Raw genomic sequence first — 25637 nt, 5'->3', positions numbered from 1 at the left:
TTCAGAACGAGGCACCATCGTGTACAAAGGTACATGGCAAGAAAGAGCTTGGTGAATTTTAGGAACTCAGCGGTCAGTGTGTCAGGAGAGCTGTGAGTGAGAGAGGCGGGGACCCTGGACCGAGACGCAGGCGGGTTTAGATTTCTCTTCAAATGCAGTGAGCAGCCAATGATTGGTTTTAAGTTGGGGCGTGGTGGCATGATCTGATTTAAATGTTTTAGCTTTTACTCCAGCTGCTCTTGTCACCTCAGGTTACTCTTCCCAGGGCACCTTGATGCCTTTGCCCCTGTCCCTCTCCCCTCACCTGGGGACACTGCCGCCTTTTCGACTTCTGGGAATTAGCATAGCACAGAGGTCCTAAAGTGAGCCCTGTGACAGGCACTGGGTGTGTTATTTTAACTTATCTGTGCCTCAGTTCCCTCTGTAGAAGGGGGACGTAATGTCAATGGGATGGGGTGTGCCTAACCCATAGTAATTCCTGTAAAAGTGTTTGTTTTGATTGTTTTTATTACTATTATTAATATTCGCCTTAAGTGTTACTGTGTAACTTTGTCTCATCTTTTCAAGTCTAATTATTTATTTCCTCTTCTGTGTTCCCACACTGCCATGGTTGCTTTTATCGCACTATCATAGAGTTAGCTGAATACATACTTTTCTCCTCTTACAGATTATGAATTCCTTAGGGACAGCAACCATGTGACATCAAGCACGTGGGTTTACCTTTCTCCCCTACCACTGATTAATTATATGACCTAGGGTAAATTACAAAACTTCTCTGTCTTGGTTTTCTTACCTATAAAATGAGCTTAACATTATCCCATCTTAAGGGTTTTTGTTTTTATTTTTGTTATGTAAGGATCACATCTACACAATAGTGAGTACTTACTAAATGATGTGCTTTTCTAAGCTTGCCCTGTAAATTTCTTAACAACTAAGTCAGTAACAAAGTTAGCCTGGTTATTCACTGATTGGAGGCTTAGGTGTTGAATGCATAAATAATGGAGATTTTATGAATGAGTAAAATAATATAACACGCAAAAAAGCTAAAAAGAAGAGATTCTGTTGTTAAATAAAATAAACATGTTATCTTTCTTATACTAACAGATATATTCTAATTTTTTAGTTCATTTAAAGTGTGTTTATTATCCTGTAGTATTTGTTTTTAAATCCAATTTACCCTTAGCATTTTAAAGAAAGACGAACATAATGGCCTGAGCTCAAATTACATAGAGTGCTGTGCAGAACACAGTTTAAAGGCCATTAAATAAAAGATTAAAAGCAACAGACTAAAAAAGGACTGCTCACTTACTTATCTATAAAATTTGATAGACTGATAGATTAAATGATCTCTGAGATTCCTTTAAGCTCTCAAATTCTGTGGTTTTATGATTCTCTGCTTCTGAAGGCTTGTACAATTACAACAAGTTAAGATGCTAGATAAAATCCTCGTGTTGGAAGAGAGAGAAAATTAGCAAAGAACTAAATGGTTAACAGTCTGGAGCCATTTAATGGAAGCACAGGCAGCCCTGCTACCTCAACAATAATTGGGTTTCATAATGATGACACTGAGTCATCAAAAAAGGTTAAATTTGGTTCAACTTCTTCTCCTTAAAAGGCAAGGAAATGTGTAATGTATTTTTAGAAAGATTTTTACCAATAATATTTTAGTATTTTTATTAGTTTTTATTCAACTTAAGAAATTAAGCTTCAATTATTTGAAAAATTGACTTATATGAATTCCTAGTTCCTCTCTATGAAATAAGCAGTTATATTTTAGGGGCTATAAAGATCTTCCTGCCACAAAATAGCTTATCACTCGTCTATCCTGATGTTACCCTTTTTGTTATCCTAGATTTCACCCATAAAAATACTATCATTTCAAGCCAGGCATGATCATGTGGTCCTGTGGCCCCAGCTACTAGGGATACTGAGGTAGGAGGAGCACTTGACCCCAGAAGTTTGAGGCCAGTGTGGGCAATATGTCGAGACCCCATCTCAAAAAACCAAAACAAAAGAAAAATGGTAGATGAGCCTGAAGAGGTTGGACGAGATGATACTGTGCCTTTATGCCTTGCTAAGGTGTTTAGACTTTATATGCAGTGGAGGAGTGACAGTCACAGTTATGTTTTAGAAAGACCAGTCTGTTGGCAGTATGGAGGATAGATTGATATAAGCCAAGTTGGAGGAACAGTGAACAATTTGGAGACTGTTGCACCAGAATTAGTGGACGCAATAGACACAAGGCTTGAAGGGAGGAGATCCACAGATTTAGAGGTGCACATGGTGCATGATGGGTGTTCAGGTTGAGAAGAGGGTGGGATGGGATGATTTCTGGCTTTCAGTCCTGGGTGACTGTTATTGGAGGGAACATCGCTGGCGGTCTGGGAAAGCCACTGCCTTCCTGATGCCAGAACTACTGCCTCCTGCTTCCGCTACCTTTGTCCTGGCAGAAAAGTGGGTAGATGTGGCCTGATGCCAGGACAGCAGAAGCCATCATGCAGCTCTGGGGTGATAAGCAGGAGGATGGACATCTACACATTAAGAGTAGAACAAAAAGAAAGAGTCAGATTCCTGGCACCGTTGTGGCACCCTGTCCTGGCCAGCCTACCTCTGAATTTCTTGTTATGTGAGAGACAAACGACACTTACATGCTTAAAAATATGCATCTGAATACATTTATAACCAATATAGTGAAAAACAATTGGTCAATTATAGTTTACTTTTCCAGTGTTTTTGCATTCTGAAACAGATTTAGCTCTAAAAACAGACGAATCTCTAAAACAGATTTCTTTCAGTATATTTATATGTTGAATTTAATTGTACCATTGGCTTCTAAGTTTTCCTTTTGGTTTTTTATAGAACAAATTACTAAAGAAAAAAACTTCGTTTTTACTAGCAGACATCTTAGGATACAAATGGGGAGAAAGCATATATGCATTTAAAGATGGGACCTGAGATTTTTGAGTAAATTCCATTGGAAAATTTTGTTGACCTCTGAATCAATTACTAAATACTATGATGTAAAATTTATTTATTTATGTATTTTTGTTTTCTGTTTACTCTGAAAAATATTTCTTACACTCTATTGTTAGAGAAAAGACTGGTTCTGTAGTTACTTTTAAAGGAATATCTTGGCTTTCTCCTTAGACATTGAGTTTGGTGATATATCCTGAGTCTTAAAAAACAGAACAGTGAATCTGGAATCTTACCCAAATTGAGTCTTTTCCATATACATTTGTGTCTGGTTCCATATTAAGAGAGATTACATCAGAATTGAAGGCTCTTGTCGGTCCCCAAATCTGTACTTTTTAGAAAAAGCAGTGATTGCTGTGGCTTCTTCAAGTCTGCTGTGAAATCTGTATGGAAGTCATTCCAGTGTTCTTTCTCAGTCTGACGTCCAAACGGCCATACATTACTTAAAATGTGAATTTGAAGGTCTGTTTTCTGACGGTTAATCAAACTGTTTTGATGCCTGCAGATTCATCTGCTAACGGCTTTAATCATCGGGGCGATAAAGTTAATTTGGTGTTACTAAATCATTTCTCATTTAGGATATTTTATGCAGCCTTCAAACAAAGGCCTGAGGGAATTGGGGAGGAAAAATACAAGAACCGTGGGACAAGTAGGTCATAGAGAGCAGCATCATTGGATGGCGGAATGCAGGGCAGGGCTGTGCGTCAGGAGACTTCTGTGCTATCCATAGCTCTCTGTGTGACTCAGTGAATGACCTTGGGCTACTTACTGAAGAGCTCTTGCCTCAGTTTCATCTCAGATAAAATGGGGCCAGAATCACCTACAAGACTTGTAGTGTGTTGTGGAGTTCCTAGTCGCATAGACTGTCACCTCTGAGAGACACTTTTCAGTCATTTACTCCAACCCAAAATGAATCCCACCACATTGTTTTTTTTTGAAAAGTATTTTCTACTCTCTACTTGAACAGCTCTGGTGATATCACCTCCTCCTGAAGAAGCCCATTCCATTTTCAAACATTTTTAGTTGTCAAAAAATTTATCTTGGGGAATATCTAGAATAGGCAAATTCACAAAGACAAAAAGTAGATGAGAGATTGATTACCCGGCATCAGGGGGAAGAGGGAAATGGGGAGTTACTGCTCAGTGACTACAGAGTTTTTGTTTGGTGTAACAAAAACGTTTTGGAAATAGATCATGGGGAAGGTAGCACACATTGTGAATCTAATTAACGCCACTTAATTGTACACCTAAAATGGCAAATTTTATATTATGTGTACTTTGCCACAATTTTTAAAAAATGCATCTTCTCGGCTAGGCACGGTGGCTCACGCCTGTAATCCTAGCACTCTGGGAGGCCGAGGCGGGTGGATCGTTTGAGCTCAGGAGTTCGAGACCAGCCTGAGCAAGAGCAAGACCCCGTCTCTACTAAAAATAGAAAGAAATTATCTGGCCAACTAAAATATATATAGAAAAAATAAGCCTGGCATGGTGGCGCATGCCTGTAGTCCCAGCTACCCGGGAGGCTGAGGCAGTAGGATCGCTTAAGCCCAGGAGTTTGAGGTTGCTGTGAGCTAGGCTGACGCCACGGCACTCACTCTAGCCCGGGCAACAAAGCGAGACTCGGTCTCAAAAAAACAAACAAACAAACAAAAAAAATGTATCTTCTCAATGTGAAGGTAGACCCTATTGTTCAAGTTTTACAAAAGGGGCAACAGAGGCTTTAGGATCTCATGGCCAGGAGGCAGGATCTGAACCTGAGTCCTAGACTTTCAGATTGTGGATGTTACCAAGTCCACATTGCTGTTGCTGTTAGGAATAGCTTCATTCTCATTGTTTGTGATGCATTTTCTTACTGTGTCCTGAGCTGGCTGTGCAGGAGAAGGCAGAACATTTCTACCACCGTCATTCACTCTAGAGACTAAAACTCAGTTAAGCCAGCATTGGCTTTTTTGGCAGCTATAACATACTGTTGATTCACACAGAGTTTATAATTAATTAAACTTACTCCCCCTACATCTGATTTATACATGCTTGATTCTCCTACCCATCACATTTGTTATTTCTTCCATGATAATGCTACCTTAATTGTAAGTCAGAATGGCTTGGATTTCCTTAACCAAGTTATTGATAAACATGCTGAAAAGGACAGACATAGAGACCTATTTCACTGGTGGTTTTTCTCAGGCCTTATTCAATAATAGCCAATACCTGTTTATCACGCTGCCTCTATACCAGAAACTATTTAAGAGCTTTCTGTGTTTTAACTAACTGAAACTGCACAACACCCCTACAAGGCACTATCATTATAATCCTCATTTTATACATGAAGGAACTGAAGCACAGAGAGTTTAAGCAACTTGACCAAATCCCATAGCTGGCAAGTGACAGAGCCGGGATTCAAACCTCTTTTCTGAGCTTCCAGAGTCCATGCTCTCAGCCATTCTGTTGTCGCCTCCCTAACATCAGCCAGGATTCTAGTCCCTGTTGGAATAGGATAACATAAGGAACTCTATTAAATCTAATTAGTGAGATTGATATACCATTTTTTAGGTATACTGTTGGTGGCAAAATAATCTGAAATGCCACACCAAAGCATCTGTGCCTTTATATGTTCTGTATCTTCTACCAAGAATTCTTCACCCATTTGTTCATCAAACTCTAAACTCCTGTTCTTCTTTCATGTCTGCCCAAAAGACATTTCCTTTTTATTTTCCCAGGCAGACTTAGGTTCTCTTTATCTTGTATTACCTCTGCACTTTGTACAAATGTTCATTGCCCTTTGAAATGGATTTCAACAATAAATCAACAACAAGCCTTTACAGAGCACCTAGAGCGTCTGCCAGGCATTGTGCTGGGTAATGGGAATGTCAACAGGAGCAGACAGTGTTCCTGCCCTCCAGTCTACAGCTGACAAGTGAGCCAACACACACAGGGCCCTGGTGCCTGCCACATCATGGGCGTTCTGCAAAGGTTGTTGAATGGCTGAATGGAAGGGAACTGCGTACCAAGAAAGTCTTTTAAAATGACCAAATATGCATTTCTAAGCTGTTTTTGTGCTTTTAATTGAGAGGACTAATTTTGACCATCATGGTTGTTTACTTGGTGAAATTGTAGGATCCTCAGCCTTTACCTGTGCATTTTAGTGAGCTTTGGCTAAATTATGGTGTAGTAACAACCTGAAAATCTCAGAAGCTTGTAACAAGGAAGCTTATAACAACTGTCTTAGGTCCTATGCAGCTTTGTTTCATGTCATTATCACTGCAGGACCCCAGATGAAGATATGGCCCCTATCTAGGACATCAATGCTAGTCTCAAGGCAAAAGAAAAGAAAACAAATTTCCCTAGGAATACCCATGGCTATAATTCTTAGTTATTTTCAAACTCTTTACCATGTTTATTCCACCAATCTGATGGTTATTTACATGTATTTTCTTGAATTTTGAATATCACATGCTACCGGGATAAAGTTAAGCTGCTGGCACATCTAAGAGAAACTTTAAGATTAACTGATGAAGTCTTTTTTAATCATTTGAGTTTTAAAATTCTGTTATTGAACCATAAGTCACCACTTACTGTCATGCATATTTCTCTATAGTACTTTTCTTCTCCAAACATGTATTTATAAGCAATTTATCATTCAGGAAAAGAACCTCAACATTAATTTAGCCAATTTTACTGTGCAGAAGTATTTCGATATCTATTTAATGCATTTTTACTGAGAGATAACTGCTTGGCAGACTACAACAAAACTGAACGTAAAGCTATTATTCATGTACTCTTTACTATATAATTTAGGGGTTAGGATGAATGATTCATTGCTAGCCTTGATAGAAATGCTAGCCTATTTCTATCTTCCTACATGCAGTAGCAGAGTATATATACTCTGCTAATTATTTAATTAAGAAACTAGTGCATAATACATTTTAATGAAACACGCTTCTAATACTTGGGAACTTTCTGTATCACGCAGTATTGTAACAGGAGGTAGCCCCTCCTTCAAAAAAGCACACAGTTGACCTTTCCCTCACCCAGGATACATTTTCCAGATCCTTTCTCCAGAGCTGCCAAAATAATGGTGCAGTACTGATGCGAGAGGTATATAAAAGAAAATAACTTGTGGCAACAGGCTGATTTTTCTTCATTGAGCTTCTAATTACAGGGAATTGAACTTAACTTAATCAGACATTAACAGTGATTTCCTGAGAGTAAATTATAGAATGAATTACTGTAGAATGTGTTGCAGAATCTTTTCCAGAGGTTTTGAAAAAAGAGATTATCTTTTCACCTGCTTGGACCCATTGGGTGTTGGCTGAACCAATAACCAGATGTGGCAGCATGTCCTAGCCCTGCCAGGTCTGAAATTGTGACTTGGAGTAGCAGGGTTGGAAGCTCCTCAAGGAGGGCAGAGCACCTAAATAAAGAGGTGGACAGGTGAGTTAAAAGAACAGAAACTACTAGTGACAGTTTTTATAGGCACAGTGTGATTGGCTGGGCTAGAGATGGGTTAAAAAGCCAAGCAGGAAGAAGAGCAGTAATGACAACAAGAATAGTAAGTATGATCACTTGCTCTTGGAAATTATCTGAAAATAGTTGGCACAATCTGTAAAAACACAAGCAAATACACATGACTGTTTATGCAAACACATCTTTGGTATTTGCAATTTCAAACAAATATATGTGGCCTTTGAAAAAATCCCCATGAAGTCTAAGATCTTGCTTCTACCCCACTCCCAACCTTAATTTATTTAACTGAAACTATGGAGCTGGATTTCCATTCCTTTCTTTGACGGCTTTTCTTATTCCACTAACATTTACTGAGCTGTCACTTGGAGCTCAGCAGGGTATGATGCTTTTCTAGGTACAGGAACCACTGGAAAAAAATCCAGGTTCTTTGGAGTCAAGCGGACCTGCCGAGTCCACCGTTCTTTGTGGGGGCATTTGCGTTTGAGCCACGGGTGAGTCAGTGAGCCTGTGTTGCTCTGCCCCCACTTCAGTTTTTCTATTTAAGAAGCACTTGCCATCTTGATTTTAAGTTAAAAATCATGGGTAAAATGTTTCTTGACCTCCTTTTAAATGCCATTTTTCATCTGTACACAATATACCCAGTGTCATTCAGATGGTAAGAAGATACATTGACATTTGGGGGGATTCCTTACCCACCTCATTTCCTTGAGAACCAAATTCTGAAGCTCTTGCCAGCCTTACAAACACCCAATGGAATCCCTGCTCATATGCATATTTTGGGTGCATCAGTATGTTTGTCATTTTCTCCCTGGAAACGGTTTCTCACACCCACGTTGCAAGTGTGTGATCTGTGATAATATCTCCTGCTCGTTTTCTGTGTCCTCTTTGCCTGGAGCGAGGGCTGAGAACATGATTCAGCTTAGGGAAATGATACAAAATGTGATTGTTAGAGTCATCTTCCAAAAGTGTCTTTTTATATGTGTGCAGTCACTATGCTTGATGTAACCTATGACTTCTTCACTTGAAACAAGGAAGCTGATTTGAACCCTAGGATCATAGAATGATGGGGTTGGATGCACCTAGGAGATACCTGCTTTTAGGCCCTTGGATATCATCTTATTTAATTTCAAAGGGGAGCCTCTACCCTTTTTTGAAGATTTTGAGAGAAAGGCCCATACTAACTTTGCTCAGTGCTGGATCCTTTCAATGGTTGCAGCCTTTTCTAAAATGAGAGCTTCTTTTTCCACTTTGGTATTTGGCTTCACAAAGTAAATAAGGGGCCTAGTGGTTTTATCTTAATCAGTGGGGGTGCATGGGATGTGCTATTTTAATTAGCACTGTTGTTCTCAGTCCTTTCCAGACCTGGGCTTGTTTTGGGAGTCCCTTTTGTAGCCCTGCATTCTCAGACGTGCTAGATCACAATAAGCACCTTTTGATGTTTAAGAATTAATTCCTCTAAATAATGAATTGAAAAACAGAAGGATATTTTGAGCGTTAACATCCTAAATCAACACTTCCATTTTCTGAGGATGTTTCTTCAGGAATAGGCATTACTGAAATGGAAAATGAGTTCTGAGAGTCTTTCTTTGGAAACATAATGGCTCATCCTTAGATTTCCTCATTTTGGCAAAAATTTGATTTAGTAATACAGTATTGCTCTTCAGATACAAGGAAAATCATTGTATGGAAGAATGTGGGTTATTAAAGAATAGAATGGGTTGCAGAGAGAAATTGTAAAACTATGTTTTTGTAAAATACAAGTGAAAGGCTCAGAAATCAACAGGATTAAAACAACATGAAGAACTGATCAAACTGTATACTTGTTACCTCTGAATTTCCCTGTGTGGAAATTCTGTCTCAATTTTAAAATTCAGAATTAATTAATTACTTTTTTATTTTTTGGAGACACAGTTTCACTTTGTTGCCTAGGCTAGAGTGCAGTGGCATCATCATAGCTCACCGCAACCTCGAACTCCGGGTCTCAAGCAATCCTCCTGCCTCAGCCTCCCAAACAGCTGGGACTACAGGCATGCCACCATGCTTGGCTACTTTTTGTATTTTTTGTAGAGATGGGGTCTTGCTATGTTGCGCAGGCTGGTCTTGAGCTCCTGGCCTCAAGCAAATCCTCCCAAACTGCTGGAATTACAGGCTTCCCATGCCCAGTCAAAATTCAGAATTAAAGAAAAAAAAAAAAGATTTGAAGGATAGTTAATGGAGAAAAAATTTAGGACCGTCAAACATATGGTATGGCACAGGATTGTCATTAAAATTAACATGGAATTTGGATTTACTAGTCACATTCTAGTCATGAAAGATCTGTGTGATAAAGAATCATTTGATTCAAATATGGACATATTTGATAAAGAATGAAGTTCAAAAGGAAATGGCAAAGATGTATTACAAAGACGTAAAGGAAATCCTATAAAAAATAAGGCAGCCGTTCATTAGGGAGGATTAGATTAGAGGATTGTGTTAAAATTGCAAAGTTCCATTCATGATGTGGTTAGGAAGAGTGGGTAGTGGTGGAAGTAGTGGAGCTCTAGCTAGGCAAAGGCACAGTGTAGGAAAATGGTGTGGATGAAGGAAAAAGTTTCATAACGTGTGCTGATCTTTGGGCAAGTGTGTTTTGTATGTAAATGCCTTTGTCATCAAAAGGCAAACGTTGAAGAAAGAATGAAAAAAAGTAAATCTTTTTTATAATTCAGATTGAGATAATAGAAAAGAGTGTATTCCCCAGATTTTTTTAGATCTTCTGTTGATGACTTAATTCAGAATGACTAATTGGAGAAAGGAATAGAAAACTTGTGTTAGCAGGAACTGATTGTGATATAGGAAAGCAGCTTACAGTAGTGTGGTAATCTGAATAAAGGCCCCCAAAGATGTCTCTATCATAATTCTTATGGATTGATGTTATTTTATTTTATTACCTCATATTACTTTATGCAAAAGGGACTTGGCAGATGTGGTTAAGTAAAGGATTTTGAGATGGGAAATTGTACTGGATTATCTGGATGTACCCCAAATGTAATCACAGGGCCCTTGTAAGAGGGAGCTGACATCAGAGAGAGTAGTAGGGATTGTGATGATGGAAGCAAGGTTGGAGTGATGCCAGGAAGGGGCCATGAGCCAAGGAATGCAGACACCTCTAGAAGCTGGGAAAGGCAAGGAGACAGATTCTTTCCTAGAGCCTCCAGAAGGAACACAGCCCTGCTAATAACACTTTTGCTTTAGCCGGGTGAGACAGATTTCAGACTTCTGACTCCAGGACTGTCAGAGAATAAATTTGTGTTGTTTTAAGCTGCTAAATTCATTACAGCAGCAATAGAAAATAGATACAGGTAGTAATTTGCAGATCGTTCTAAGTGCAGTTGACTTTTGTAATGAATACTTGTGAGCTCTACTTCAACTTTGAGCTTTGAAAATGCCACAGGTTTTAAAAGATTCTGGTTCTGTGTTCTGTGCATTGTCAAATCATTTCCTCAAAGTTGGGAAACTTGGATATGGACTAGATTTGAAGTCATCTGCGCTGTGTAGGGTTTTGTAGAAAAATGCTTTCCACATAAATATCCTCCTTTGATCTTCTTAATAAGCATTTTATTTCCCATTTTACAAATGAGGAAACTCCATGGTTATTTTTAAAAATGGAGGTGTTCTTCTAGTGCACTCATGGTTTGTTTTATCCAGTTAAGTTTCTCATCCATCTTTTGTGTGTGTGTGTGTGTGTGTGTGTGTGTGTGTGTGTGCGCGTGTGTGTGTGCGAGAGAGAGAAATTAGATGGGCAGCCAATGTTTTTTTCCTCCAAACGACCAGTATTGTCTATCACGATTTATTGAATACTTCATCTTTCTCATATTAATTTAAAATGGTATCAAACTTTCACTTCAAATTTAGAACAACAAAGTAGATATACAAGCTGAGAAATATCATGAGAATAATCTATGTCTCAAATAGAAGAATGTAGATGTCTCCTTTTCTCCAGGTTATTTCTGCTTAAACTTTAAGTTTAAACATTTTGGCCAGAAAACACTTATAGTTCTCCATGAAATAAATAACTTACTTGGTAACTCAGAGAAACCACAGACCAAATTACCCTGAAGAGCAGTAATTCTTAAAGAAAAGCTCACAGGAATTTCTGGCACAAAGCTGTCATTTAGTTTACAAAATCCTGCACCTTGGATGAAATCAACCGGAGGTGGACAGAAGAAAAGGATTTAATGTAAATTTGATGACATTTCTTAGATATAATCTTAGACAATATCTAACTAGTTTGAAAATTCTCTTTCCATTTTTTTAATGGAAGAACAACATAGAATTTATAATTAATAAAGCCCTTTTATGAAGCTGACTTTAGAATAAAAGGGATTAATTAAGTTTTTTTAATTTAAGACAGAACATCATAAGCATCCTTCTGGCTTGCTGGTCTTGACAATTACCCCTTTTTTCTGAAAACTCAGAAAACATCTCAGCCAAGGATTATCCCTAATTGGTCCCTGGTTTCAGGGTTTTAAGAATCAGGCTGGGAAAACAGACAGATGTATAAAAAAATAATTACCACACAGTGTGAATAAAAGCTTTAAAAACTGTGTTACTTTGGGAGCACAGAGCTATGATGGTTTCTCCAGGCCTCTACTTCAGAAGACCTGATTGAGACAATTACTTGTCTGGGCTGCATCTAAAGGGACAGTCATGTTAATCAGTGGGAAAACGTTTACCAAGCCCAACTACCACAATACTTTAATGCTGTTAAATGATAGTTTGTGGGATAAGTTTAGGGTATAACTACTATTTTTGTGTTCCTAGTCATGAGTCTAGTGTTAGTGAATATTTTTTTTCTCGCTTATCTGTACCTGAGATGCATATATTAGAATTGAAAGGCATGATTTGCTTGTTAAACCCATTCTGTTTCTTTACTTTGAAGCCTACCTGTATGGGATAGAATGCTGACTACCGGGGGCAAAGGTGGCTGAGGGGGGAGGAAGACATCTATACTAAAAGGAGTTTTAATTTGATCAAAGGAATTGCCTGACTTCATCCTGAGAATGTTCAATTCAAGAAGGTATTTGGAAAAGATATGTTACTGCCAGTGTTTTAAGATCATTGCCTGAGTTGTGAGCCTCACATTCGTAAAGATCACCATTATCATTACCACCCTGTATTGAATACTCACTGTTAGGCAGCCATCTGGCCAAGCAGCCCACATACATTATCTCATTTACTTCTCAGTAGTATGGTAGGTATTGTCCCCATTTTACAGATAAGAAAATTAAGACACAGAACAAGTAAGTATATTTCTCAAGATCATGTAGCTACCAGGTTTTAAAGCCCATAGTGAACCTCAGTTTGTCAAAGTGAAGTTCATGTTCTGAAATACTGTTTTATACTTACAAGGCTAGTTAGGTCTTTCCATCAGGATGGACTTAAGTATAAGCTTTCCCTTTATAATTAATTCAACCTTTTATTGCTCCAAAATAAACACATCTACTAGTTTTCTGGATATCCTGCCAAAGCTGAATGCAAATTTTTCTCTCCAGAAACTACAGGTGTGAGGTTTGATTTAATTTCCTCCAGGAAGAACAGGTGAGCTTGAGGAGCAACTCTGGTACAATTAAACATTCCTACTCTAAGTTAACCTACTTGGAGAGAACAGTTAAGGAAAGTGTAAGGATGTTTAAACATTTATAGATCTATAATCAGCCTGTCATTCATAGATAGGAACCACAGATAGGAGCAAAGCCATGATCTTGATATAATAATACCTTCCAGACTTTTAAAAACCCTTATCACAATATCATTGCTAGGCCTGAGTGGGCAAAAATGGGCTCAAGATAATGCAGGGGAGGAAAAAAAAAAACCTGTTCTACCCTTTTAGGCATAGTGACTGGGGCCTGTGAATTAAACTGACAAAAAACAACAGGAGAAAAGGCATACAAATTTTATTGATGTTAATATTTTTATGTGCATGGGGCTTCACAGAAAAATTCATAGCAAGTGTTTGGACTCAGGGCTTATATACCTAACTTAGTAGGGGAAAGGGAGGGGGAAGAAAAGGCTCCTATGGGAAGGACAAGTGGGGTTTCTTTAGGAAAGACAAATGGGTTTTTAGGAGGACAACTTTGTGATAATGTTTATTTTTACAGATATTCGTGGACTGTCTGTCTTCTTCAGGGCCATAAAACTCCCCTGGAGAGGGGATTTATGGTAGCTTCATATTCCCAGAAGTTGCTGCTTTTAGTCATTTGTTGAATCTCAAATGTCTTCGGCTTATAATGATCAGTATACCAACTCTGGGGTTCTGAGTGGGTTCCCACAATAGACCAATTCAACATAAAGAATGCTGCAGAGGCTCTCTGTGTGCTGGTCCCTGTATTCCCACTGCAGTTTATAACATAATTTGGTACAGCTTCTAGGTTAGCTGTCCAGGTGCCTTTCTGTGGTCACATGGGGAATGCAAGCATGCTCTTCTCTCCTCTTGGCAAGGTCTTGTGATAGCTTCAGACGGCGACTAGACACATTGCTAAGCACTCTCAGTAAAGACAGTTCAGTTATGCCAAAACCAAATTCAATGTTTTTGTCAGCCAGTTTTTAACATCTTTTAGTAGAAAAAAAATCTTTTCAAATCTTTTAAAAATCATGAATCAATAGATCAAGTTGGGTATTTTCATGGGATGTGTTTTAATTCAGTCTCCTTCTAGAAAGCCCATATCATTGAGCCTTACAAAAACCAAAAATATTTAATAATACTCAGATCAAGGTTTTCCAGATTAGATATCAATGATCAGTAACTTCTGCCTGAAAATCTGTGACATAGTCACCTCTTTCACCTGTGGCATTTCATTTAAATGTTTGTTTATTCATTTGAGACTTTCATAGAAAACTTTCTGAGGCTGTCTGAAACGCAGCTCCAAGCAGACAAAGTTGTCTGGGAAAGAACACATGACAGGTTCTTTGGCTTTTATTGTATAATACAATTTTGCCACCTCCATGTTGAGAACCTAACCTGACAGTGACTCCTTTCACCCAGCGACACAGAATGCCTGCACTCCAGGCGCCTCGGGGGTTTCAGTCTTGAACAATTTGCTCTTCAGCTGTTGTCAAAAACCAGGCTGATACATTTAATATTTGAAAAACATTGTTTAAGTGAGTAATTATCAGCATCACCTGGGAAGCTGTTTAAAACCTGAGTCTGATTCGGCAGATTTGAGGCCTTGGAATAAGTATTGTATTATAAAAACCCTCAAATGGTTTCATCCTTAGCCAGCTTTGTAAAACTGCTATTAAGGGCCTTTTAAGTGTGTTGTACAGATTACTTTATGTAAAAATGCACACAAAATAATTTCTCTTTGAATTTAGTCCTAGCAAAAAGCTTATACTGATGAATCGTCACACTTCCTTTTTGCATATGATGACAGCGGAGTAACTCATCACCATTCTTTTTACCTTGGGTGCTAGGATGCCCAGAGATAAGTTTCACTTGGGCTTAAAGCCCGAGCTTTTCTTAGCCTGGGATTTTAATTTTTTTCCCATCCTAATTACATCGCACTTGTTCTTTACTGTCAGATTAAGGATTTTATTGTGCTCAAGTGTTTTATTTTGGTTTCATTTTTATTGTTATCTATTTCAGATTCTTTTTTAAAGTAGGTCATGTTATAAATAATAAACAAGATTTAGAGCCTACCTGAAAAGGAAAATTTTCTGCTCAGATAAGCAAGAAGTACTTGTGATTATAAATCTAGAAATTCTATTTCCTATCGGATCTCATGGAGAAAGCACTTTGAAGCGGACCATCTTGTGTCTTGGTACAGTTACCATCATGCAATACCAGTAAATTATAATGCAGTTCAGATTTTTACATGAACTGGTTAAGTTTAAGAAATTTCCCATCCCAATTAAAACAAAAAGTGGTCACCATTTTCTCTCCCTGTTAGCCAATAGAACAAGCACTGTGGAATGGAAGAACTCTCATTTGGTGAGACAGAGTCACAGGGAATATATTTTCTGTATTTAGCATGACACACGCCAAATCCTTGTCCTTTTATCTGAGCTGCTGCTAGCCTATGGGGTGCCTTTCTGCCAGTTAGAACAAAGAGCCGCCTCTGGGCAAGTAGCGTCACAGTCTGTATTTCCACCCCTTAACCCACTCCCCACCCCGCCACTAATGTTTGCCTCCTGGCACCCCTGATCCCCGGCTTTCCTTCTGTCTTAATCCACCAGTACTTTTATGCAGTGCACATTCTTCATTTAGAAAAATGCAGAGACTATGAAAATGACCTAGACATAAGTATCAATTAGGAAATTTTACAAATAGCCAGCTAAATAGGGTCATGTTTCATAATACATTTTTTAACTATTAGAACTTTACACAGTGCTTCTTAAACTTAAGTATATATTAGAATCATCCCGGAGCTTCTCTAAAATGCAGATGTCTAGACCCACAAGCTCAGATTCTAATATAGTAAATCAAGGGTTGAAACCCATGAAACTGCATCTCAGCAAGGACCATAGGTGATTCTAATTCGAGAAAAGCTGGCTTAAGGGTAAATAGTACAGGTTTAAAAATATACAGGCATGGTTTCAAATCATGTCCTTATTTTAAATTGTGTAATCTTTGCTTCATTTTCTTTTATTGTAAAGTGAAAATTAAAAATTTCTCGAGCACAGGATTATTTTAAGAATCAAATGAAATTAAATGTCCAACCGCAGTACCTGGTGGGTAGAAAGCACATAATAAATGCTGACCATTATTATCGCAATATATTTTCAAAGCTTGACTCAGAATAGCGCCAATGCTTAAGAAAGTTTTTCTACAAGTATCCTCAGCACTTACTCTTTTTTTCATGATATTTGTACCCTCCACCCAGGGATTTTAAAAAAAAAGTACTTTTCATGAGTGTTTCTACACACTCCAATAGAAATCTCTTGCTTGCTGGTTTGAAGTCCTTAGATACAGAGTAATTATCCTTTTTTGCTAATTGTCTATGTCAACAGAAAAGAAGCCAAACTCCATAAAATAATTTAAAGAGGTTTATTCTGAGCATGGAGCCATGCCCAAGAAGTCTTGAGCAAGTGAACTCACTATGGTTGGGTTACAGTTTGATTTTATATGTTTCAGGGACAGGAATTACACATAAAGTTACAAATCCCTACATGGAAGGCATACACTGGTTTGGCCCAAAAAAGTGGGACATGTCAAAGCAGGGGCTTACAGGTTATCGGTGGGTTTAAAGACTCTTTGATTTGTAATTGGTTAAAAAAATGAGGCTTTGTCTAAAGGCTTGGAATGTTTTAAGTTAAGGTAAGGAAGTCTGTTGATCAGAGACAAGCCACCCGATATATGCCCAGACTCAAGTGATCTGTTGAGTAACTGATGACCTGCAGGTGCGATTTAAGCTTTGTCTTACATAGTGTTAGGCCTGTTAATGAGCTACAAAGGATATCTCCAAGAATGGAAGGGGGGCATGATGAGGGGTGTCTGACCACCCTTTTCATGGTCAGCCACTCATCTTTAGGGTATTTCTGAGGTCCTCTTGGCCAAGAGGGGGTCCATTCAGTCAGCTGGGAGGCGGAGCTTAAGATTTTATTTTAGTTCACATCTGCGTTCTTGTCACCATTCTGATTTTATTGTATCATACTCAGATATTCTCATGTAATTTATCCAGTTTGCCAAATTTGGAAAACAGTAATTTTTTTTTAAAAAAGTTCATCTTCAGTCCTCACCATATAATTATGGAATTCTAAGCCCAAACCCCTTTGCAAATAATTTTTGGCTAAACCATCTGAAAACTGCCTGCCTGATAAAATTGGAGGAAACTGAGGTAGGGGAGTGCCTTCACTACAAACCCAGTTTGAATGAGCCAGACTTATATGCACTTATATATAATATTAATATGTGTACCTCAAAGGCTTTTGAAGCGATTACAAGTTCAACATGGCTAACTCATAGTGAATGATATTATTTTGTCATTTGCAATATTAAAGTTTGGCCCAAGTGCTCTGGCAGGGGATGGAATGCCAAGAAGTTTCTGAGTAGAACAAATATCTGTGACCAGCATTTTCCACTTATTATTTTCTCTCCTTCTCTCCTTTTTTATTCACATTGTTTTTCAGTACATGTTCTTGAAACTGTGTTTCAGAAAATATGTATAATGGTTCCAACCACTGTCATCTGGGCTATTTTTCTGGCTTGGTTGCGCAATGTTGTGGTAAAGGATTCCACATCAGTAATGATGACTGGAGAAGGAATACCAAGTAGGATCCACATGGAAGCATTTTACTAGAAAATTAGTTGTAAAAAACATGTTACTTATGGAAATTACATGCACATTTATTAAAATAGTGTTAAAAATCCAAGTTCCCAGCCCATCCTTCTCCCTTTTTTCTTTAATTTTCTTTCTTTCTTTCTTTTTTTTTTTTTTTTTAACATTTTGGCCACTTTTAAGTGTACAGTTCTTTGGTATTAAGTACATCCACATTGCTGTATACCTCTACCCCTTTTGATGAAGAATCTAGGACTCATCTTTGTACCAGTATATTCTGGAGAAGTATAACTGTCCTTTGCAGAAAGGAAGACTATCTGGAGAGACAGCTTTTATCTTCCTTTGCACACTTAGGTAGAGGCGTCTGACAGCTGTGCGCACCTGTAGCTGGGAAAAGAATTGTGGTAGTGCTGGGATGGGGATTTCAAAGACTCTAAAATATGACAGTAGTTATCTTGACTATTTTTGTACCTCAGCCTCGACTTTTTTAGACTCTGGGCATGAAGTTTCCTGAAAATTTGTGTGGATAATAAGATTGCAACAAGGGCAGGCTACTCTTCCTCAGCAGCAAGGCGTTATTTAGCAACAGCTATTTGTAAAATAACAGACAATGACAAAGTCATGGCCATAATGGACCTCACAGGAAAAAAAGAGCGTATACATTAATATATACACATTAAATAATGGTAGCATCAGTCTTGAAGACAGTGTGTTGCTATAGGAGTTCAGAAAAAGGAGTCATTTCTGCACGCTGGGATGATTTTTACCTAATTGTTACAATGAGTCTACGTTTACTTAATACAAATTTTAATTGAAATATTATGAAATAAAATGTCAATAAAAAATGGCCCAGCACAGTGGCACACACCTGTAGTCCCAGGTACTGGGCAGGCTGAGGTGGGAAGATTGCATGAGCCCCGAAGTTTGAGTCCAGCCTGGGCAACATAGCAAGACTTCATCTCCAAAAAAAAAAAAAAAAATCTCACTTTATGTGCAAAATTTGAAATTATATTTTGTGCCAATGGGAAAAAAAATGTGAGGATTATATAATTTTAAAGCCAATCTTTAAAACTATTTCTGTTAATGCCACATATCTCCACTACAGGTAAAAAGAAATACACAATATCCTTTGTCAGTCTTCTGGGAAAATAGGTTCTGAATTATAAGAGCTATGACTAATGAGCACTCCTAGGAATGCATTTTTCTGTTAAATGCACTGCCCTTGTACTCTGAAGCCTTTGATGTTCTTGAGAGCAACTGGACTCATTATTCTGCGTTGTTTTCTTCTTCTGGAGGAAGCACAGCTACTCTAATAGAACAAACCTTCCTGTGGATGAAATGGAAATATCTTGCAAAATGCAAACCTCCTGTATGAAAGCTGAATTCCCAAGATCTCTCTCTCATGGCCAAAAATGAGAAACCATGGCTTGTGGAGCATACCTCATCTTCACATCCTGTGAATAAGATCAATGTAGGAATTGAAAAATAGAGCCCTGCATTGATAAGATAGAAATCTATTGCTAAGACTTTCCAAGATTTATCAAGAAAGTGGTCAGTGGTTTAAAATGGTGGCCAGTCCCACCCAGAAGCATGGAAAAATGCATTCAATTCAACCATTGTCTTCTTATTACTAAAAACCTCTAGTTCACATAGTAAAGCTGAGTTGACCTGAGGGCAACACCATCTGTCTTTCTGACTAAATTCAAACAGTGACTTTAACTGGATTTTCTGAATTAAGATCATTTGGGCCCAACCTACATGCTAAGGTCTGGTTTGGGTTTGTTGGAGAATACTCACCCATCGGTAATTTTTAGACCGATTCAAGTCCCTTGAACAGCAGACATTAGAGAATGCATGAGAAAATGGGATACATTAAGCAACTTAGAATGGAAGAAAATAATAGCATAAGAAATTGCTACATTTTTGACACTTTGTAGCTTGTAAATTATAATTTATGTACAAATTTGCTCCAGTTACTCAATTACTTGATTCAAGAGCTCAAAACTTTTCATAATGGGTTTGAAGCACAAAGTACAGTATTTAGTCAGAGCGAGATCTTTGCTTTCAATCATGACTATTCCCTTTGGGCTGGGAAGCAAGTTTGGCTCCAGGTTTGCACAGTTTTCAATGCCATGCCAAGGCATTTGACCTCTCTTTCTTTCTTATTCTCCACCGCCTTGCAGACCGGATGACGTGCTCCTGCATCGCACGCATGATGAGATTGCCCTCCTGCATTGCTTCCTCTGGCCCCTGGTGACATTTGTGGTGGGCGTTCTCATTGTAGTCCTGACCATCTGTGCCAAGAGCCTTGCAGTCAAGGCAGAAGCCATGAAGAAGCGCAAGTTCTCTTAAAGGGAAGAAGGCTGTGGAAAGCAGAACACAGAAGCTGCGTTCATCAGCACACGTCCACCTGCGGAGCCCGTGTTTCCTGGTGCAGGAGATGGAAGGGGCCACGACAGGTCTCCGAGAGGGTCATCCCTCAGTGGCAGCAGAAACAGACACAACTGGAAGACTTAGGACCTCGTAGCTTGTATTCCACGTGTCGTAGCAATGGCTAAAGGGTCAAGCTCTTAGCTGTACTGAGTAACCATTTCAGGAAACCCTATGAGAAGTTAATTTTCACTGGAAAGTAACAGCATATTATTTGTACAGTGTAGTATACAAACCATTATGATTTATGCTGCTTAAAAATATTAAAATAGAGTGGTCTGTGTTCTTTTCTATTTCTTTTTTTATGCTTATAACACCAGGGTGAAAAGGGGGGGTGTCTTCTGGGTTTCACTTGATTGTTCTAGATTAATGACAACAGATTCCTACAGAAGTCTTAACCTTACTGTATAACCCTCAGTTTCCACAACTGAAGAGTTACCTTTTGATTCCTGCTTGAAAAAGGGATACTGCACTGGTAACTGAACCTCCAGTCATTTCTGTGTCTTTTAAGCAAGGGACCCTCAAAGATTAGGGAAGCATATCCTCCAATACCTGCCTTTGCTTATCTATTATTTTTCACCAGATTATTATTATTTATTTTTTTTTTTTAGAGAGAGAGGGTCTTGCTCTGTCACCCTGGCTGGAGTGCAGTGGTGTCATCATAGCTCACTGCAACTTCAAACTCCTGGGCTCAAGTGAACCTCCTGCCTCACCCCTCTGAGTAGCTGGGACTACAGGTGTGAGCCACCATGCCCAGCTGATTTTTCTATTTTTTTTGTAGAGATGTGGGTCTTGCTATGTTGCTCAGGCTGGTCTCAAATTTCTGTCATCAAGTGATCCTCCCACCTCGGCTTCCCATAGTGCTGGGATTACTGGCATGAGCCACTGTGCCCAGCCTGATTACTCTTAGGGAGATGAGTCTAAAGAAGTTGTTCAAGCTCTAAGAGCACGGGGTTCCCTTATTCATCTATTCATGTTATTTTTTATGGATTTTTATCTTTGTGAAATAGTATATACATGATGTGAAGGACACTCTTCAGCTTAGTTAACTGTTTTCATTTTTTTTTCTTTTAGATCAGGGAAAAAAAAGCTCAAGGCCAGTTGCAGTGGCTTATGTCTGTAATCCCAGCACTTTGAGAAGCTGAGGCGGGAGGATTGCTTGAGGACAGGAGTTTGAGACCAGCCTGAGCAGCAGAGTGAGGCCCCGTCTCTACAAAAAGTAGAAAAATTAGCCAGACTTGATGGCGTGCACCTGTAGTCCCAACTACTCGGGAGGCTGTGGCAGGAGAATCGCTTGAGCCCAGGAGTTTGAGGGTGCTGTGAGCGATGATGACGCCACTACACTCTAGCTTGGGCAAAAGACACCCTATCCCCCCGCTCCCCCGCAAAAAATTCAAAATTAGTTTTAGCATTTTGTTTTTATTTTCTTTGTCCTTGATGCTACGGGTGTCACAACAGGAAGATGGCTGCAGTTGTTCGGTTTGCTTGGACAAAGCTGGAGATGCAACCCCTCTCACACCACTGCTGCTGCTGAGCGTTCTGTGCCTTTCTCAAACGCTTACTGAGGAGACCATACTTCTTTACATCTGTTCATAAACTCAAACTCCAGGTATCAGTCACAGGTCTCAGTGAATATCAAAGCTGCCCTATTGACCATGTAGAATCAAACCTGTGTTTAGATGAGATGTACATCTTTAGTGGAGGAACAACGGACAACGTAATTTCTTTTTGCTTTCATCCGGTGTTCTTCAGACATGCTTCTATTAGAATAAAGGCAAATTGGAATTTAAAGGCAAGTTCGCCTCTGTTATTTCTACAAAGTTCTAAAAAAGGTATGTATTAATGGAATGATGATTTCCTGACTTGTAGTGTGCATACCGTTTTCTTAATTTTAGAACATAAGTGATTGAGAGTCATAGTCTGTGGAAGGCTGTTGGGTGAGTACAATCTTTTGTTTTGTTTTGTTTTTAGAGATGAGGTCTCGCTATGTTGCCCAGACTAGAGTGCAGTGGCTATCCACAGGCACAGTCAGTGCACTGCAGCCTCAAACTCCTGGGCTCAAGCAATCCTCCCTCCTCAGCCTCCTGACTAGCTGGGATTACAGGTGCACACCACCATGCCCAACTCCAATCATTTTTTTTCTAATTCAAATGTTACAGGTTTCACTGTGAAAAAGGCCTTGACCACACTATTTGTGACATCCTTTGTTCCTTGACTTCAGTCCCAGCTTCCTGTTGCAGCATCCTTGTTGTCTTAGCAACAACACAGTGAACTATGCTGAAGCATAGAGTAACAAGGAACTGAGAATCAGAGAAAATCATCATCTTTGCGTCACATTGTAGGAGATGAAGTCTCCTTTATCCATTTTATCTTAATCCAATTATCTATGATTAATTGATTGCAGAGAGTAGATAAAAATAGTGCACAAATATTACATATGTATTGAAAAAGGGGGAAGTCAATATATATCAATCTGAGTTTTCATTTATCAGTTTGATACTCATACATTTATATTAACAAAGTGTTTTCATTTAGGCCCCAAAAGTATACAAACTGTATTCTGTAGGTTGATTTTTGGGAAATGGGAGAAGCACACTGAATTCATGAGGTCACATGTAATTTTAAGGTCTTACTTGCTTACCACCAGTTAAATTTGAGGCTCCTTATTTATACTTGTTAAAGGTAAAACCCAAAGGAAAAAGGAGAGGACATTTTAAGGTCATAAACGGCAAAGAAGCTTAACTTCTTAATAATTTTTTTCTCTTTCTGTATAAGTCAGAAATAGTTCTGCTAACAAAGAGACCTCAAAATGTGATGGCTCATGTAAGATAGAAGTTCACTTCTTCCTAACATAGCAATCCAGAAGTAGCTGGATTACCAGGGTAGGTAATCAAGGGATCCAGATTCATCAAGTCTGTTGGTTCTCTCGTTACCAAGGGACTGTTCATTCCATGGTCAAAGCTGGCTCAAGGAGGCACATCCACTTCCCAGCCTGTGAAAAGAGAGGAAGTTGGGAGCAATTTCATTTTAATGAAGTTTTACCCATCACTTCTGCCCACACTCCATTCATGAGTACTTACTAAATAGCTATACCCAGTGTCTCCAGCTAGATGGACATGTGCCCTACTAAATCTCCAGAAGACAGTTTCTATTACTAAAACTAAGAAGGGGAGAATGAATATACTAGAGTTAAAGACGAGTAATGGACAGCAGTCAATGCCCACATCATGATGAAAATCTGCTGAGCACACATGGCAAAGATCCCTTGCCCTGGCAGGAAGGAAGGTCCCTGGTGAAACCACGAATCTGCTCTCTAGGAGAAACTCCCTTGTCCATTGTCTTCTATGGCCCCTACTTTGACCTCTTGCTCATCAGCTTCTATGGCCACATCTGCAACTTGAGGGCATGATGGCTTTTGTAGCCCCCTGTTTGCTGGTACAGATTTATAGACCTAGATTGCCTTAGAGATTGAACAAACAGCCTTTTATAGGCCAGGGTTATAGTTCATTTGGTTGTGATAAAGACTTCAACATCATTTTTGATGTTTGGTTGCTGACAGCTGTCAAGCCTCACCATTCTCTTTCCCCTTACACTCCACATTCTGGGCAAGCTGATGAGAGCCTCGGTGACTCTTCCTCTGGTCCCAGCACGAAGATCAAATGACACAAGCTCTGGCCTGCTTGCAGGAACCCTCACTCCAGCCTCACGCTCCAGGAACAATTAATGCCAAACCAGTTAAGCCATTTCTGGATCCACTTGGGAGCCTGCTTTATCTCCCTGGAAAGTCTCAGTATGTGAGTGATAAACCTTTTCATCCTCTCTTGGTATTGGGATGGCATTATGAGTCTCATCATGTGAACTGAATTAATAGTAATCTACTATGAATTTTTGGTGTGTATGTGGGGGCGTGTTCATCTGGCATCTTAAGGGTGATCATAGCATTGGTGACATAATTTTATCAAAAACATAGTAGGTTTCTGGTCCATTTGCTTTCAGTCAGTTCATGTGAAAGTAACCACAACCAAAGAGCTACTCTGGTTATAGTTCTTAAGCCAGCAGCATCTTACTTACTAGTCACTGTGCTTGGTCCATATCTCTGTCCCTCAATTTCATGGCAGCCACCTTGAGGCCTTCTGCAACAACGAGTTTAAGTGGGAATGCAGCACCCTTCATCTGACCTTTTCTGCTGAGCTGACTCCCCTTGTCTGGCCAGTAATAATTAGTGAAGACTATTGGGAAAGTCTCTAAATAATAATCACATCTGCTGTTTGGAATACAGAAACAGTTGGCCTTCAGGGTATAGGCACAGCTTCTGTAAAAAGCTGTTATGTTACCTACTTGCAAACTTTTCTTTTTCCAACTATTTTTCATAGTACCTTATTAGAACAGCAAGAAACAGCCAATACACATCACCACTCTTTTTTTCTAACCACTTTCCCCATAGCTAGTCTGCCTTCCAAGTTGTTGCTGCTGGTTACCTAATTGGTTAGTCAACACGTAAAGGGTCTCTAGTTTTCCATCCTGCAATATCTGTTTCCTCACTGCCTGCTGCCTGGCAATAATACCAAAGCCACATATTTTAGGTTTTTGTTATGACAGTACTTTTCCATTTCTGTGTGTTAGTCAGCTAGAGCTGCATAACAAAATAGCAAAGCCTGTGTGGCTTAAACAACCAAAATTTAGTTTTTCACAGTTCCAGAGGCTAGAAGTTCAAGATGAAGATATTGGCAGATTTGGTTTCTCGTAAGGTCTCCCTCCTTAGCTTGCAGATGGCCGCCTGCATGCTGTGTGTCCTCTGTGCACTTGTGCCCCTGGTGTCTCCATGTGTGTTTTAATCTCCTCTTTTTATAAGAACACCAGTCCTGTGGGATTAGGGGCCCTTCCTTAGATGTTGTTTAACCTTAATTACCTCCTTAGATGCCCTATCTTCAAATACAGTTATGTTAGGGGTTAGGGCTTCAACCTATGAGTTTTGGTGGGACAGAACTCAGTCAATAATGTTCTGATACTCAAATTAAAACTATTAGGGTATAGGCTAAGCCACTGTAACACAGAGAGCCCCCAAATACTGTAGTTTCAATAAGATAATTTATTTTCTTTCATGTAGCCATCAGGAGAGAGTCCACGAAATTGTGCAGGAACTTATTCCTTCTACATTGTTTCTATGCCATTCCCTAGCGTGTTCTCTTCATCGTGAGCAGCCAGCCCATGGGAAGAGGAAAAGAAAGTAAAGGGCAAGCATATACATTTTGAGAAAGAGAAGCAGGAGTAGCACACATCAATTTTATGTATATTATTGTAGAAAGAAAGGAGCTGCAAAGGAGCCTCTTGCTGGGCAGCCGTGCCCTCTGAAACCTGGGACACAGGGCCTATTATTAAAATGAGGAAGGAGAATGAGGGAGGAATATGATCAGTTCCTTACTACATTCCTCTTGTATACATTGTACATATTGACAGAAATAAACTGTGCTGAGGGTGAGAAGAGAGTTGGGCCTGAAAAGAGTGATTGTTTCCTGAA

The 25637-nt window shown here is 39.1% G+C and overlaps 1 protein-coding gene across 1 annotated transcript in view; it reads left to right on the top strand.

The window, feature by feature from the left end:
• KCNMB4 (potassium calcium-activated channel subfamily M regulatory beta subunit 4) overlaps positions 1–20404 on the top strand; it is a 55232-nt gene extending 34828 nt beyond the window's left edge. Inside the window, exon 3 of the mRNA XM_045555237.1 lies at positions 19873–20404. Coding sequence (XP_045411193.1) covers positions 19873–20041 — 169 coding nt within the window. The 3' untranslated portion in view covers positions 20042–20404. The remainder of the gene's footprint in view (positions 1–19872) is intronic.
• Positions 20405–25637: the final 5233 nt, after the last annotated feature.

Source organism: Lemur catta, chromosome 6 (genome assembly GCF_020740605.2).
Source record: "Lemur catta isolate mLemCat1 chromosome 6, mLemCat1.pri, whole genome shotgun sequence".
NCBI lineage: Eukaryota > Metazoa > Chordata > Mammalia > Primates > Lemuridae > Lemur > Lemur catta.
The sequence above is the reverse complement of the archived record's forward strand: the minus strand, read 5'-3'. Positions and strand labels throughout refer to the sequence as shown.